This window comes from Bufo gargarizans, chromosome 2, assembly GCF_014858855.1.
Source record: "Bufo gargarizans isolate SCDJY-AF-19 chromosome 2, ASM1485885v1, whole genome shotgun sequence".
Lineage (NCBI taxonomy): Eukaryota > Metazoa > Chordata > Amphibia > Anura > Bufonidae > Bufo > Bufo gargarizans.
The window spans coordinates 361,563,242-361,581,685 of NC_058081.1; the positions used below are offsets into that span (position 1 = coordinate 361,563,242).

The following is an 18,444-nucleotide window of genomic DNA, read 5'->3' on the forward strand; positions in this document are numbered from 1 at the left end:
GACGGAGCGGAGGCAAACTGATGCATTCTGAGCGGATCCTTTTTCAGATTGCATTAGGGCAAACTGATCCATTTTGGACCGCTTGTGAGATCCCTTAACGGATCTCACAAATGGAAAACCAAAACGCGAGTGTGGAAGTAGCCTTATGCAAAGCCCCGAAATATTAAAAGGGTTGTCCACTTTTTACAATAACCTTCTATTAGACGTGTCTCTTTAAAATAATACTGGGTCCCCAAGTGATCTTTCCAGTAAAAGTTAAATTCAGCCTTTGCAGGTGAAATGAAGCAATAAAATGTAACTATTGAAAACTAGTGGGCAGGAGAGGTCCTCCATGGAATGTTATGCAATATATATCCACTATCCATACTGGCTGGTCCTGATGTCTCCATGCTGGCTGTTGGAGGGTCCTGAAGATGTCTCCACGCTGGCTGTTGGAGGGTCCTGATGTCTCCACGCTGGCTGTTGGAGGGTCCTGATGTCTCCACGCTGGCTGTTGGAAGGTCCTGATGTCGTCGTCTCCACGCTGGCTGTTGGAGGGTCCTGAAGATGTCTCCACGCTGGCTGTTGGAGGGTCCTGAAGATGTCTCCACGCTGGCTGTTGGAGGGTCCTGAAGATGTCTCCACGCTGGCTGTTGGAGGGTCCTGAAGATGTCTCCACGCTGGCTGTTGGAGGGTCCTGAAGATGTCTCCACGCTGGCTGTTGGAGGGTCCTGAAGATGTCTCCACGCTGGCTGTTGGAGGGTCCTGAAGATGTCTCCACGCTGGCTGTTGGAGGGTCCTGAAGATGTCTCCACGCTGGCTGTTGGAGGGTCCTGAAGATGTCTCCACGCTGGCTGTTGGAGGGTCCTGATGTCTCCACGCTGGCTGTTGGAGGGTCCTGATGTCTCCACGCTGGCTGTTGGAAGATCCTGATGTCGTCGTCTCCACGCTGGCTGTTGGAGGGTCCTGAAGATGTCTCCACGCTGGCTGTTGGAGGGTCCTGAAGATGTCTCCACGCTGGCTGTTGGAGGGTCCTGAAGATGTCTCCACGCTGGCTGTTGGAGGGTCCTGAAGATGTCTCCACGCTGGCTGTTGGAGGGTCCTGAAGATGTCTCCACGCTGGCTGTTGGAGGGTCCTGAAGATGTCTCCACGCTGGCTGTTGGAGGGTCCTGAAGATGTCTCCACGCTGGCTGTTGGAGGGTCCTGAAGATGTCTCCACGCTGGCTGTTGGAGGGTCCTGAAGATGTCTCCACGCTGGCTGTTGGAGGGTCCTGAAGATGTCTCCACGCTGGCTGTTGGAGGGTCCTGAAGATGTCTCCACGCTGGCTGTTGGAGGGTCCTGAAGATGTCTCCACGCTGGCTGTTGGAGGGTCCTGATGTCTCCTCCACGCTGGCTGTTGGAGGGTCCTGATGTCTCCTCCACGCTGGCTGTTGGAGGGTCCTGATGTCTCCACGCTGGCTGTTGGAGGGTCCTGATGTCTCCACGCTGGCTGTTGGAGGGTCCTGATGTCTCCTCCACGCTGGCTGTTGGAGGGTCCTGATGTCTCCACGCTGGCTGTTGGAGGGTCCTGATGTCTCCACGCTGGCTGTTGGAGGGTTCTGAATGTGGAACGCCCAACTCGGAAATTACTGATGGACTGTTAGGGTACTTTCACACTTGTGTTTTGAGGATCCGGCAGGCAGTTCCGTTGCCGGAAAAAACGGAAGCCGCCCGTGTGCCTTCCGCAATTTGCGGAACGAGCGGCCCATTGTAGAAATGCCTATTCTTGTCCGCAAAACGGACAAGAATAGGACTTTCTATATTTTTTTTGCGGGGCCACGGAACGGTGCAACGGATGCGGACAGCACACTAGTGCTTTCCGCATCTTTTGCGGCCCCATTGAAGTCAATGGGTCCGCACCCGAGCCGCATAATTTTTATTTTTTTTGCGGACCACAAAAACGGTTGTGTGCATGAGGCCATACTGTACAGATTGCTCTCCATTCAGAATGCATTAGGATAAAACTGATCAGTTTTTTCCCGGTATAGAGCCCCTAGGACAGAACTCCATACCGGAAAACAAAAACGCTAGTGTGAAAGTACCCTAAGGCTACTTTCACACTAGCGTTCGGCTGTCCGCTCGTGAGCTCCGTTTGAAGGGGCTCACGAGCGGACCCGAACGCTTCCGTCCAGCCCTGATGCAGTCTGAATGGATGCGGATCCGCTCAGACTGCATCAGTCTGGCGGCGTTCAGCCTCCGCTCGCCTCCGCACGGACAGGCGGACAGCTGAACGCTGCTTGCAGCGTTCGGGTGACCGCCTGGCCGTGCGGAGGCGTGCGGATCCGTCCAGACTTACAATGTAAGTCAATGGGGACGGATCCGTTTGAAGATGCCACAATATGGCTCAATCTTCAAGCGGATCCGTCCCCCATTGACTTTACATTGAAAGTCTGGACGGATCCGTCCGAGGCTATTTTCACACTTAGCTTTTATATGCCAAAATAATGCAGACGGATCCGTTCTGAACGGAGCCTCCGTCTGCATTATTATGATCGGATCCGTTCAGAACGGATCCGATCGAACGCTAGTGTGAAAGTAGCCTTAGACAAGCCCTTTAACCTAAAGTGCATAAAGTGATTCAGAATAAATTTAGAAATAATGCAATCTGTAATTTCTACGCCATAATTGAATATATGCTGCCTTGCATGATGTTGTAACAGGATCACCTGGAGAAAGTGTGTTATATGATTTTTGGGGCATTTCCATTATTTTCTTTGGTCTCTGATAAACCTTGTCCTAATTCTTATTGCTTTATGCATAATGATACACTTGCAGTTTTAGCCAGTCCGACAATCCAGCACCCCAAAAATTACAAGCTAGCAAAGTCACAAGCCAAAACTGTATCCAATGAATGACATTTTAGGAATGACCTGTTCACCAGACCTGCATACAGACTGGAATTTCTTCATCCATTATAGAGTTCTTCGTGTTCCAGGTTTTCAGGGTATCATTAAAAAGTCCTTTTGACTCAGAGCATGTCAGACATGCCAGCCGACCAGATGTGTATGACTTACACCTTGCCCTAGTATACTTAATCCCTAAGTTTCATGTCATGAGGTGGCATACTTCAGCTCTTACAGCCTGCATATAATAATCTAGTGGATGCAGCTACTCTTATCATATTGAGTGGGGAAAATATTTCTCCATATTTTTATTTTTTTTATATTTTTTTTCGTTATGTTGTCTTGGGTAAGTGTTCATAGAGCTGCTTTAAATCTTCAGTTCAGTTTTCATGCATTTCAACTTTAAAAGCCATGTTGCTTGCTCTCCTGCATGGGGTCCGTCTAATAGACCCAGAAGGGAGCAGCCTACAGCAGTCAGAGGAGCCACGTGGCCTGCTCTCTTGCATGGGGTCAGTCTAATTGTCCCCACTATATTATAGACCCAGAAGAGAGCAGCCTACAGCAGTCAGAGGAGCCACGTGGCCTGCTCTCCTGCATGTGGTCCGTCTAATTGTCCCCACTATATTATAGACCCAGAAGGGACCAGCCTACAGTAGTCAGAGGAGCCACGTGGCCTGCTCTCCTGCATGGGGTCCGTCTAATAGACCCAGAAGGGAGCAAGCTACAGCAGTCAGAGGAGCCACGTGGCCTGAGAGGTTGTGCTGCTAAACAGTAGTGAGTGGTCAGGGGCAAAGTCTGGGATCTAAAGACTTTTTCAAGTGGCAGGATATAGGTCTTTAAAATGTTCTTGATCCATGATTTTTATGATTTTTCCATTACACCTTTTATAAAAAGTACATACATAAGAAACATACTCATAAATGCTATTAATATAGCTCCATCCTAAGGCTGACCATATGTATTAGATAGCTGTCAACTGAATATTCTCTTATCCCCCCCCCCAATACTCATGCATTCTCGGTCAGGTGTGCATGTTCTTCTGAACCCAGACAGGGGAGAATGTTCTGGCTGTGGCTTTTTTTTCTTCAAGAACAAAGGATCATACAGTCCTGATCAAAAGTTTAAGACCACTTGAAAAATGGCAAAAAATCATATTTTACATTGTTGGATCTTAACAAAGTTCCAAGTAGAGCTTCAACATGCAACAAGAAGAAATGAGAGTGAGACAAAACATTTTTTGAGCATTCAATTAATTGAAAATAACGATTAAACTAAAACAGGCTGTTTTTCAGCTGATCAAAATTTTAGGACCACATGCCTTTAAAAGGCCAAATCTGTGCACAGATGTGGATTATTGTCATTTTCTGTCAGGTAGTCACACATTGTGATGGCAAAGGCAAAAAACTCTCCCTTTTTGAACGTGGTCCGGTTGTTGAACTGCATAAGCAGGTGGGATGCAGTAAGACAGTCATTTGGAATTTCTTAAATGATCCTGAGGGTTATGGAACAAAAAAGTCAAGTGGAAGACCCAAAAAAATTTCATCAGCACTGAGCCGGAGGATCCAATTGGCTGTCCGTCAAGACACTGGACGATCCTCGACCCAAATTAAGGCCCTTACTGCTGCTGACTACAGCCCCATAACCATCAGACGACAGCTGAGACTGAAGGGCTTCAAAAACAAAAAACTTCTTCAAAGACCTCGTCTCCTTGAACGCCACAGAACTGCTTGTTTGGACTTTGCAAGAGAGCACCAAACATGGGACATTCAAAGGTGGAAGAAAGTTTTATTCTCTGATGAGAATAAATTTAACCTTGATGGTCCTGATGGTTTCCAACGTTACTGGCATGACAAGCAGATCCCACCTGAGATGTTTTCCACGCACCACAGTGGAGAGGGGCGCTGTAATGGTCTGGGGTGCTTTTTCCTGTAGTGGAACAATGGAGCTTCAGGAAGTGCAGGGGCATGAAACGGCCGCTGGCTATGTCCAGATGTTGCAAAGAGCATTTCTCATGACTGAGGGCCCTCGTCTGTGTGGTAACAACTGGGTTTTTCAACAGGACAACGCTACAGTACACAATGCCCGCAGGACAAAGGACTTCTTCCAGGAGAATAACATCACTCTTTTGGCCCATCCTGCGTGTTCCCCTGATCTAAATCCAATTGAGAACCTTTGGGGATGGATGGCAAGGGATGTTTACAAAAATAGACAACAGTTACAGACAGTAGATGGCCTTCGTGCGGCCGTCTTCACCACTTGGAGAAATGTTCCCACTCACCTCATGGAAACGCTTGCATCAAGCATGCCAAAACGAATTTTTGAAGTGATGAACAATAACGGCGGAGCTACTCATTACTGAGTTCATGTTTGGAAGTTGGATTTCTATTTTAGGGGGGGTTTAGTTTTTTTTTGGAGGTGTGGTCCTAAACTTTTGATCACCTGAAAAACGGCCTTTCAGTTTATTCGTCGTTTTCATTAAATTGAATGCTCAAAAAATGTTTTGTCTCACACCCATTTCTTCTTGTTGCATGTTGAAGCTCTACTTGGAACCTTGTTAAGATCCAGCCATGCTAAATATGATTTTTTTTTGCCATTTTTCACGTGGTCTTAAACGTTTGATCAGGACTGTACATTGAAATTCAACAGCCCGATACTTACAGTATCTCCCTCAACATCTGCTGTCAGGAAGCCCCCATATACATTAGACTGTTGGATGATCACTTTGTCCGATATGCATCTAAGTATGCAGTTTGGAAAATACAAAGTTCAAATATCTTCCCTGGGTCTCCTGGCCAGTGTGTAGTAGGAGACTGCCAACAAGTTGACTTTTTTTTAGTGCTCCCTCCCCCCGCTGCTGTTAGGTGGCAACCAGGGACTGTAGTGAACAGTTTTTCCTGACTGAGCACAGTGGTTCCATCTATTGCCAATTACATGACCACAAACCTTAAAGTCTATGACCATGTCCCATTTTTGAAGAACTGCTTTGTTTTTAATGTCACAGTACTAGCGCCCCTGTTCTTTCCATTATACCTCTATTGTATTTTATGCTTTCATTCTCATTATAATTTTCACTGACATTTCCTTTCTGACCCAGTTTCTTGATAACCACCTTGTGAGTTATGATTGGAACGCACCCATTTAACACACCCCAAATATTCATGTCCTCAAGTACTAGCACATTATCCACCATGCTGAGATGTTATGTAATTGTTGTATAAGCCACATCTATCGGTTTTATACACAGCTCTGCCAAATTAAATTGGCAAAGTACATTTCCCCCTCCATAAAATGCGCTTGGGTTAGTTGTAGAAGAAATACATCTTTACTAATAACATACAGGGATATTTCTATATAAATCCCCCATGGTGGTGGTCCGTGCTCCTTTAACCCAGCGTGAAATTACGTTTGCATTTTGTGAATTATAAAATGTGGGTTCTTGTAAGTGGAATATCTTGGTAGGATAGCTAAAAAATAAAACATACATTTTTACCTATGTTCTTACATAGGATTTAACTAAGCAAATAGTTATGAGCCTCATATTGGATAATTACTGCATGGGTGATTATCTTTCAGCTGGCAATACGTTATTTAACCCCAACAGGTGCAATAAGTTGCTTCTCATTTCCTAAACAACAATGTTGAAAGACGCATCTCGTGGTTGTCAAAATGATGTTAGTCTGTTTGAGAAGGGTCAAATCGTTGGCATGCATCAAGCAGAGAAAACATCTAAGGAGATTGCAGAAACGACTAAAATTGGGTTAAGAACTGTCCAACGGATTATAAAAAAAACTGGAAGGATAGTGGAGACCCATCGTATTCGAAGGAAGAAATCCTGAATGATCGTGATAAGCGATCACTTAAACGTTTGGTGAAATCAAATTGAAGAAAAACAACAGTAGGACTCAGGGCTATGTCTAATAGTGAAAGTAAGAGCATTTTCACACGCACAATGCGAAGGGAACTCAAGGGATTGGGACTGAACACCTGTGTAGCCGTAAGAAAACCACTAATCAGTGAGGCTTCAATTTGCTTGGGAGCTTAAAGATTGGACTCTGGAGCAATGGAAGAAGGTCATGTGTTCTGATAAGTCAAGATTTACCCAGTTCCAGAGAGATGGGCACATCAGGGTAAGAAGAGAGGCAGATGAAGTAATGCACCCATCAAACCTAGTGCCTACTGTACAAGCCTGTGGGGGCAGTGCTATGATCTGGGGTTGCTGCAGGTCTAGGTTCAGCAACAGTATGTGCTCCAAGAATGTGGTCAGCTGACTACCTGAAGATACTGAAAGACCAGGTTATTCCATCAATGAATTTTTCCTTCCCTGATGGCACGGGCATATTCCAAGATGACAATGCCAGGATTCATCAGGCTCAAATTGTGAAAGAGTGTTCAGGGAGCATAAGACATCATTTTCACACATGTATTGGCCACCACAGTGTCCAGACCTTAACCCATTGAGAATCTTTGGGATGTGCTGGAGAAGGCTTTGCGCAGCAGTCAGACTCTACCATCATCAATGCAAGATCTTGGTGAACAATTAATGCAACACTGGATGGAAATAAATGTTGTGACATTTCAGAAGATTATCGAAACAATGCTACAGCGAATGTGTGCCGTAATCAAAGCTAAAGGCGGTCCAACAAAATATTTTTGGTGGCGACTTTTTTTTTGGGGACGGGCAGCGTATATATGTGTTCTGTACAGTTTATTGGAATCTAGACTATAGTGGTAGTGTTCAGTTTGTCATATTATGATGGCCCAACTTCAAGGGTTGGCATTCACTCACATACCCAGCTGCCTATATGCCTATGTTACCAATGTATTTTTAGCCAAAAATAGTTACATTCCTTTAAAAAAAAAAAAAAAAGGAGGAATACGTTTTCTACATCTGTCTGCAAAAATATCCTCTTCCAAATGTGTACAGAGGATACATGGACCAAAAATAGTAATTTAAAAGATCTCTATAGATGTGTGCGTCCATACCCAGACGGAGCATGTGCAGAGGTGGCATATTTGAACAGTGTCTGCCAAAGTGTCCTTATAAAGTTGACGGAGAGTTCCTACATAACATGACCAACACATTATGTAGAACAAATTTGTTCATACCGGGTTTTTCTCTGCTGTGTATAGGGTTCCCACCCCAAAACGTAATATAATAAGAATTTCTTTGATTGCAATTTATTTTATGCAGGTTATACGCGACTTTCATGTGTAAGCGCGTTTTCGGCTATTAATTCGCCTTCATCAGACACTATGGAACAAAACGTAATAGTGTCATATATACATACATATACATACAAGGTATATACATAAATCTATGTAGTAAACCATGGATGACAATAAAAAACATGGACATAAATGTGAAAAAAAGAGAAAAAAGGAACAAGACAATAAGAAAAAAGAAAAAGGAAAAAATGGCAGGCAGAGAATCAATGAGAAATCATCCAGATGTAAAATTACAATTCAGTAGCTGCATAGTAAATCCTATGCTATACGCCAGTGTAATACTATGCAGCTACTGAATTGTAATTTTACATCTGGATGATTTCTCATTGATTCTCTGCCTGCCATTTTTTCCTTTTTCTTTTTTCTTATTGTCTTGTTCCTTTTTTCTCTTTTTTTCACATTTTATGTCCATGTTTTTTATTGTCGTCCATGGTTTACTACATAGATTTATGTATATACCTCGTATGTATATATGACACTATTACGTTTTGTTCCATAGTGTCTGATGAAGGCGAATTAATAGCCGAAAACGCGTTTACACATTAAAGTCGCGTATAACCTGCATAAAATAAATTGCAATCAAAGAAAATCTCTCACTTGCTGTGATTCTTATTATATGACCAACACATTGCCAGGCACAATGGCCCCTATTTCAGTTGTTACAGTCCCCATAAGGGACAGACAGGTAACTAGAGGGCCACTCAGCAGATACACAAGGGCCGCTTGTATAATGGGTATTAGTATGACACACACATCATCGTGTGCCGTACTCATAGTTTACAATGCACATACGCTGGCGCATCCTAAATTGAGTGATACTTGAATTGCTTTTTGGTCGGACTTTATAATCTCTATTTTCTCTCTGTTTTATGCCAAATCCTGTGCATAAGTTATTATAATAATCCTGCAACCAGTGACTTTTTTAAATCTCTTTTAGTGTCAATGAACTGTACGTAGATGACCCCGATAAAGAGAGTGGGGGTAAAATAGACGTGAGCCTGAACATCAGCTTACCCAACCTCAACTGTGAATGTAAGTATAGAGCGCTCAAATGTTCTTGTGGGCACCATCACAAGCTTTACTGTTAGGGCTCATGCACACGGCCGTAGATGTTTATCCGCTCTGCAAAACACGGATACCAGCATAGAACTGTCATATCCTTGACTGCAAAACGGACAATACTAGGATATGTTCTATATTTTATTTAATTTTTTTTGTGAAGTGAATTGGGCCGCATCCAATCTGCAAAAAATTTGTATCGGATGCGGACCAAAACCATGGTAATGATTGTCTAGAGTTATATGACAATTTGCAGGATTTTGCATTGCTGAGAGGACTGTAATGTGCATGAGCCCTTAGATTGATTGTCTAGAGTTATATGACAATTTGCAGGATTTTGCATTGAGAGGACTGTAATGTGCAAAGGTATTGTCTTACATTTATTGATGCTGCATTATTATGATTACTTTGGTATTGGATTAGGTTCTGTTTTGTCCCAGATTACGTGATTGTTCCCTATTTGTGGACTTTGTTGAGCTATTTGTCTGTGCCTGCTTTTATTTGTACCGGCACACCTTCTATTGTATACAATTTTTAAGTGTTTGTGTGCCTTTCACAATAAAATTGCTATATAATTGGATGTGCATTGCCATTGCGGTTTTCTTGGCTCAGTCTTTGTTTATTATAGTGTACAAACCGTTTTTGCACTCCTTGTTATAGTGAGTGTGGCCCTTCTGCTCAGTATTACTATCCTCAGGATAGGTCATCAGTACCAGATTAGTGCGGGTGCCAAAATGATCTCAAAATGATTATGGGGGCAGCCATCTTGTCTGAGCTGTTCTTAACTGCATTGAGAAAACTGCTTTACAGCAGCCACCATATGCTTTAGACACAATGGACACGAGGACCTCCTGGGTGAGTTTTCTAGGCATGCTCTGTGACCTACCTATGCAGAGGTCAGGAGGGAGTAGATGAGCTACATTTATCACCTTTTTGGTGAATGGTGGATCCTGTCTTATCTATATATAGGTGATGTCTATCCCTGCCTGTAATGATAAGCAGATATCTGCAGTAAAGTGATCTGTGCAGACCTATTGGGCTTAGTTGCCAGTGTGAAAGCTGCAGGATTTTAATATTTAAAAAACGGAAACCTGTCACCTCCAAAAACCATCTCAAGTAGCCAGCAGCGTGTTTCCGACGATGCTTTTCTTCCTGAATGCGGCTAAAGCTCAGAAAACGTTCTTTTATCCCCTGCTGGCGCGCTTCTCTATTCATGCTTGGAGTCAAGGGGGCAGCGGCCTTCCCGCTTCAAGTCCAGATAACCTCGCCCCCTTCCCTGCCCCTTTGCTGTAAATGACGGCGCTTATGCAGAGAGTTCGGCAAAGTCAGCCAAACTGCCGGCTGTCAGTCACAGCAAAGGGGCAAGGAAGGGGGTGTGGTTATCCTGACTTGAAGCAAGAAGGCCGCTGCCCCCTTGACTTCAAGCATGAATAGAGAAGCGCGCCAGCAGGGGATAAGAGAACGTTTTCTGAGCTTTAGCCGCATCGGCCGTCAGGAAGAAAATTATCATCGGAAACACGCTGCTGGCTACTGTCAGGTACTGCTGACGGCTTGGGATGGTTTTTGGAGGTGACAGGTTCCCTTTAAGATTGAAAATAAAAGATATTATCAAAAAGTCTTTAAAAATATGTTTAAAGAGTAACTAAACTTTTGTATATGTTTTTGTTAACCTGTCTCTAATACCTTAAAGGGCTGTTTCACACGAGCGAGTCCATTGCGGGAATCACGCTCCGTGTGTGTGTGATCCTCCGCTCTGGACTTGCAGGAGCATTATCATGATTTATAATGCTATGTGTCTCTGCATGGCCTTTTTTCCAATAGTGACATAAAGCTGTCAGTATGATTCTGTAGAAATAAGGTCAAGCAGAGACACATAGCATTATAAATCATGATAATGCCGCTCGCTCCTGCAAGTCCAGAGCGGAGGATCACACTCACACACGGAGCGCGATTCCCGCAATGGACTCGCTCGTGTGAAACAGCCCTAATAGTTTTTGTAATATAGTTTATTCATGTTTTTTGTATTTTTAATACACTTTACCACCTCCCCCCTTAAAGAGCACATTTCGCTGTGTGCTTAAAATCTACTTCTCTGTACACCGCTGAATTCTCGGCAGAGTACACATCTTTATCAATGTTATATTAGTGTTCATTGAGTGAAACTGGACTGTGAACAATTTTTCTTTTCTTCATAGTGGTGGGGCTGGATATTCAGGATGAGATGGGCAGGCATGAAGTTGGACACATAGATAACTCAATGAAAATCCCACTAAATAATGGGAATGGATGCCGATTTGAAGGACGCTTCACTATAAATAAGGTAGTGTACGAAACTTGTCGGGCGTGTAATATGTGCACACTTTCTTCAGTGATTTATGTTGCACATTACTCTGCTTTACAACCTCCTAATATAACTCAGCTCTGCAGCGGAGATATTGTGGCATTCCTGTTCGCTGTTACTTTTGTGATGAAATCTAATTATGTCTAATAACATGGATGTGGGTTATGTGAAAGCTGATGCCATAATATGGGCAGGACAAGAATTGTACTGGAACATTGGTACAACGCCCATAGATACTATTAACTGATGATATAACAGTCTGGAGAGTAGTCGTGGAGCCAAGTATACAAGTCCCTTCAAAGCAGGGGATTTCAGGTAGATTTTAAGGTCTACAAGATGAGAAATCCCCTACAATTTGAAAAAGGGCCTGACTGATATCAGATTAATTGCTCATGAACTTTTTTCCACTTTGTTTGATTAACCAGTTCTTGCCCGGGCCATTTACCCCCTTTCCTGACCAGGCACCTTTTACATTATTTTGGTATATGCGTCTTTGAAGCCATAACTTCTTTTTCGTTTCATGTTAAGTAAATAATTTTTGCACCTTTTTTTTGGTGATGCATGGGGCTTTATTCTTACTGTATTTTTCTGTTCTTATATTTTATTTAAAAAAAAAAGAAAATGTAAAAATATATATATAATTTTTATTTTTTTATTTTTATTTCCACAATGGTTATTTTGATATATGGGTTATGGTGGCGGGGCTGAGAGCCGCATTGCAGTGTGTGGAAGGCAAGGACACTGTAAAGGGGAGCCCTGCTGTCTGCATGCAGCTGCAGTCTCTGCCTGGATGTTTTAAAACGTCCGTGCAAAGATATATGCTGAAGGCCCATCATAGTAATTACTAAATGGACCCTCTCCGGTTATCACTATTTTATAAATGCTTCCCCATAAAATATCAAATTCAGAGATGTATATATTTTTTATACCTCCATGTTGAGTAACCACAGAAAACAGGGATGTAGGACACTGACAGTACAGTAAGGCCCTTACATAGGGACCACTCTGCACACTAGGCTCAAATGGGGGCTTTTATCAAACTGGTGTAAAGTAGAACTGGCCCACAGCAACCAATCAGATTCCAGCTTTCATGTTCCAAAAGAGCTGTGAAAAATGAAAGGTGGAATCTGATTGGTTATCAGCAACTAATCCAGTTCTACTTTACACCAGTTTGATAAATCTCCCCCATAGGATACAGTGATGTATATTGTAGCATCTAAATGAATGGTAAGCCTACAGATATAATGTTAACTATTTGTTGGTTAATTAGGTGCCTGGAAATTTCCATGTATCTACACACAGTGCCACAGCTCAGCCTCAGAACCCTGACATGAGCCACTTCATTCACAAGCTGGGCTTTGGAGATACTTTACAGGTAAGCATGCGCGTCAGCTGACATCTGCCCTAGTGTTTAGTACCATATATCTGAATATAGCTCTGTAATTAAAGGTTACAACATTATTATTTTTTCTTCTTTATACTGTTTTATTAGGTTTTCAAAAGCACATAATTAGCTCATGGCCATGTTATATGAAGATAGAGTAGATAATACATATGCAAAAATGGACATAAACATCACAAAAAACAAGTGCATGTGGCCTCATTCACGCGACCGTTGTCTGGTTCCACCTTCGAGCCGCATTTTCTGCGGCTTGAATACTGACCCGCTCACTTCAATGGGGCCGCAAAAGATGCGGACAGCACTCCTCGAGCTGTCCGCATCCGTTGCTCTGTTCCATGTCCCCGCAAAAAAAAAAATCTAACATTTCCTGTTCCTATCTGTATTGCAGACAAGAATATGCATTTCTATAATGGGCCACCCGTTCTGTTCTGCAAATTGCAGAACACACACGGGCGGCATCCGAGTTTTACGGAGCCGCAATTTGCGGACTCCAAAACGCGACATGGTCATGTGTAGGGCTGAAACGATTATTCGAATAACTCGATTAAATCGAGTCAAAAAATTCATCGATGCAGTTTCCCTGCATCGAGGAATCGTTTAGATCACGTGATCACGGAGCGGGAGTGAAATTAAGCGTCTCACTCACCGCTTCCGTGTCCTCCGGAGGCCAGAGAGGCAGGACTGAGTGGCCGACACAGCTGAGGGAGGAGGAGGAGGGAGTCTCTCCCTCCCCACTGTGCGCGGCTGCCGCTGAAGACCAAGTAGGAGGAGGAGGGGAGGGACTGAGTAGGAGGAGGAGGGGAGGGACTGTGGCCACTGCGCCACCAATGAATGTGCCGGCCATATCCCACAGGGTCCCCCTCCTCCCCCCCCATCATTGGTGGCAGTGTCAGTTCCGATCGGAGCCCCAGCAGTGTAATGCTGGGGCTCCGATCGGTTACCATGGCAGCCAGGACGCTACTGAAGCCCTGGCTGCCATGGTATGTTAGTGAGCAGAGAGCAGCGCATTATACTCACGTGCGCTGTGGCCGGCGGTCGCTCCTTCTCATAGGTCTGTGCGGCGCATTGCTAATGCTGTAAGCATTAGCAATCCGCCGCACAGACAGAAGAAGGAGCGACCGGCGGCCACAGCACACGTGAGTATAATGCGCTGCTCTCTGCTCACTAACATACCATGGCAGCCAGGGCTTCAGTAGCGTGACTCCTGGCTGCCATGGTAACCGATCGGAGCCCCAGCATTACACTGCTGGGGCTCCGATCGGAACTGACACTGCCACCAATGATGGGGGGGAGGAGGGGGACCCTGTGGCCACTGCCACCAATGATTAATACTGGGGGGGGGGGGGTTGCGTTACCAGAGGGGGCAGGCAGATCAGAGGCTGGGGGGAGGGGGGGGAGGCAGATCAGAGGCTGGAGGGGGAGGCAGATCAGAGGCTGGAGGGGGAGGCAGATCAGAGGCTGGAGGGGGAGGCAGATCAGAGGCTGGAGGGGGAGGCAGATCAGAGGCTGGAGGGGGAGGCAGATCAGAGGCTGGAGGGGGAGGCAGATCAGAGGCTGGAGGGGGAGGCAGATCAGAGGCTGGAGGGGGAGGCAGATCAGAGGCTGGAGGGGGAGGCAGATCAGAGGCTGGAGGGGGAGGCAGATCAGAGGCTGGAGGGGGAGGCAGATCAGAGGCTGGAGGGGGAGGCAGATCAGAGGCTGGGGGGGGAGGCAGATCAGAGGCTGGGGGGGGGAGGCAGATCAGAGGCTGGGGGGGGGAGGCAGATCAGAGGCTGGGGGGGGGAGGCAGATCAGAGGCTGGGGGGGGAGGCAGATCAGAGGCGGGGGGGAAGCCAGATCAGAGGCTGGGGGCAAGCAGATCAGAGGCTGGGGGCAAGCAGATCAGAGGCTGGGGGGAGGCAGATGGAGAGAGAGTGGTTAATGGAGGCTGCAAGCACCACCTTGGCATGTATAAAGTTATTGGTTTAGAGAGGGGTTAATGAAGGCACCTCCAAGGTGCTTTCATTAACCTCTTCAAACCAATAACTTTATACATGCCTAATGCCAAGGTGCTTCCATTAACCCCTCCAAACCCAATGGGCATGTATAAAGTTATTGGTTTGGAGGGGTTAATGGAAGCACCTTGGCATTAGGCATGTATAAAGTTATTAACCCCTTCAAACCAATAACTTTATACATACCTAATTACGTACGTTATTTTAAGTAGCTTTTTCTTATTAGATTACTCGATGAATCGAGAAATATAATCAATAGAATACTCGATTACAAAAATATTCGTTTACTGCAGCCCTAGTCATGTGCATGTAGCCTAACCCTTATTAGAGAAGTGAAATTGGGATGGATGAGAGTCTGTAACATTTGAATGCCGGTGTGTCATGTCTAAGTCCTCCTGTTACTAAATCCATGGTTATGGTTTCTGGGACAGATTTCTTCTAGCTTGGTTCTGTTTGTCCTTTTCCTTCTCCTTCAAGGTTTTGCCATCATTTGTCCTTAAAGGGTTTGTGCTACGGTCACCTATGCGGCATATGACCCAGTGACCAAGTATATATTTAGGGTCTTAGATCCACAGTTGACCTGCATGACAGCAGTACTTCTGACTGAAATGGGAGGCATGTTTTTATCCCAATCTGTTAGTAGTGCAGTCTCAGGCTTTGGGCCTGTAATGTCAACTGATCATATCTCATCATAGAAATAATGGTCTCCCTTTTAAGAGGAAAAAAATCTGCAGCGTACTTATGCTACAGACTTTCAGTGCAGATTCCATTGAGATAACGCCACTTTACATATGGGGATTTTGCAGCAGATTTTGTCGCGAAATCGTGACCGAAGCAATGACTTGGCCATATCTACATGCTGGCTGCAGCCTATCACTGGCCTCAGCAGCAGGGTTGCCAACTGTTTAGAAATTTGTGGACAGTCTGTAAAAATTGGCAACTTTTTTCCTGTGTCCATGAAAATAAATTGAGGCTAGTGATAGTGGACTAGAATATTATGGTGGTAATAATCAACATTTTGCAGCTCTAAGTAAATGCTGGTAATGAGTTCTTATCAGTAAATTGCGCTATAGACGTGTAATCTTTATCATTCATTATGGTTTTCCGGTGCCAAGGAGCGCACTGCGCATGCATGAGACTTATGCGATCCTGGCCGCACTGCAGGCTGTCACTCTCAGGCAAGAGGGGACGGTTAGGGGGCGTGCTTACCTTGACTTGAAGCAAGGAAGCCGCTGCCCCTTGACTTACCCTGGGTTCACACCTGAACGTTCTGAAAGGAGCGCTCTGTATGCGCGATTGTACCGGCGTTTGCAATCGCGCATACAGAGACAAGCGAACGCCCATTGTCGCGCGTTCCCGAAAGTCTATGTACGGGAACGCGCAACAAAACGCCCCAAAGAAGCTAAAGAACTTTTTTGAGCGTCGGGCGTTTTACAGCGCGATCGTACGCGCTGTAAAACGCTCAAGTGTGAACCAGGGCCATAGGGAAGCATTGTTTTTCATGTGTTGAGTGTTTTACAGCGCGTTTGAACGCGCTGTAAAACGCTCAGGTGTGAACCCAACGTTAGAGCTGACCGGCAAGATAGCGCTGATGGTGCTTAAAACGTTGTTTTGTGAACCTATGGAGCATTAGATCAAACACATAATTATTAACAGACTGGGGGCTACTATGAGGTACTGCCGGCGGTTTTATGTGTTTTTGAGGTGACAGGTTCTCTTTAAGACAATATACTGTGCTGGAACTTTCTTGTTTGCTCAAAGACTTGTGAGTGACTAAATCACCTGAAGCAATAGCGTCACCAGAACAATGCTGGCACCACTTAAGGATGTGGCAAGATATATCCATGCAAGCTCTATTGTAATGCACTCAAGGGGATCCATGTAGTTTTTCTACGTCAGTAGCAGTGAGTAGAGTCTGAGTGTGTGTCTTTTGTTTGATGGTGTTGGACTGAGCTCAGTACATGACCTCAATCAGTGACTGTTTATTATGCCACCTATATTATCTAACTTCTATACCCATCCAAGAATCTAATATGTAATGCGTTACGTAAAAAGTTGCCAATCTGGAGTTTGTATGCTCTCCCCATGTTTGTGTGGGTTTCATCCAGGTTCTTTGGGTTTACTCCCACACTCCCAAAACATACTTTAATTTGGAATTTAGACTGTGAGCGCCTATGGGGACAGGTGCCAATCTGAGTAATGGCAATCTCTGTGCTGCTCTACAGAATATGTTGAAAAATATGTTGATAAATGAATAAAGTAAATACATAAATCTGTTATATATTTCAAACACTTCCTTAGCGATGGACGAAATCTGAGGCATCACAATGTCTTGCACTCTGTGTATATATGCAATAGAAATGACTTCATTTGCATATCTAAATATATATTCTATATACATGCAGTAAAACCATTTTGAGACAACCAACTAGGTGGTCTTCTAGGGGGTATGTGTGTGTGTGTGTATACATACATATATATACATACACACACACTGTATATATACACAACTGAAATAAAAAATCGCAGCACTCTGAGATAAAGTGCAATAGTGTGTTATTAATCCATATGGCTGGTTCACTTTAGCATCTGCATTAAGCACACAATTGCATGTTTGCTGTGATTTTCTTAGTTGTACTAAGGGATATATATATATATATATATATATATATATATATTATACACACACATTTTATTAGAGCATGGTTTATCTGGATCCTATGTTCCCTGAATTCATGTTGTAGGCCCAGGAGAGGCAAGTCTGATAGTGTATGTTCCAATCTTTGTCATTGGTGGATGGGCCCGCACAATTTTGATGTGTGCAGTGTGCCCCAAAAAGTTTAGCGGTACTTGCAATTCAGAATAACCCGTGGAGCAGTGTGCTGCTACATGTAGTGTTTGTTTGTTTTGGCACGTCAACCATGGTAGCATGCACCTGTACATTTACTTCATATTGCTTGGAGGTGGTGATCTAATGTTTTTTCTTTTTTTTTTGCATTGTACATTCCGAGGAGTGGCTGTCGCTAACTTGGGCCATGCCCTACAGCCCATCTGCCTAGTCTAATTAAAAGCCTTAGAATATAACTTGATCCTACATTGCCCTGAAATCATGTTGTGGGCCTAGCCCTAGGAGAGGCAAGTCTGATAGTGTAGGTTACCATCCAATAGATACCCTTTGATCATGTGGTTCTAGGCACTCTGTACAGAGCAGCAGCTCGGATTAGAGAACTCTCCAGTCCTTGTCATCTAACCCCCTAGATGGATGGCAGCATTTAAGATTTCAAAATCTATTGGTCCTGTAGACCTAACACCTCTGCTTGTGTTAAATCGTGCTGGTTTGTCTTTCAGGTTACCAATATTCATGGTGCGTTCAATGCCTTGGGAGGAGCAGACAAACTTGCATCCAATGGTGGGTTCATTTAACTTTGAAGTAAATCTGTCACCAGTGACCTCCCTATCTGTATGTTTGCAGAGCAACATAGCTGTGGTTGACCTGATTAAAACACAGTTTATCTTCTGTTGATCCCTGGCTCCGTTCCTGAGTTATAATATTTTTTTA

The 18,444-nt window shown here is 44.4% G+C and overlaps 1 protein-coding gene across 2 annotated transcripts in view; it reads left to right on the forward strand.

Annotated features, from left to right (window-relative positions):
• Positions 1 to 18,444, forward strand: part of ERGIC1 (endoplasmic reticulum-golgi intermediate compartment 1) — a 99,630-nt gene that overhangs the window by 58,031 nt on the left and 23,155 nt on the right. For both annotated transcript variants that reach the window (XM_044280733.1, XM_044280732.1), the window contains exons 4-7: positions 9,027 to 9,121; positions 11,344 to 11,468; positions 12,760 to 12,864; positions 18,234 to 18,294. In XM_044280733.1, coding sequence (XP_044136668.1) covers positions 9,027 to 9,121; positions 11,344 to 11,468; positions 12,760 to 12,864; positions 18,234 to 18,294 — 386 coding nt within the window. The remainder of the gene's footprint in view (positions 1 to 9,026; positions 9,122 to 11,343; positions 11,469 to 12,759; positions 12,865 to 18,233; positions 18,295 to 18,444) is intronic.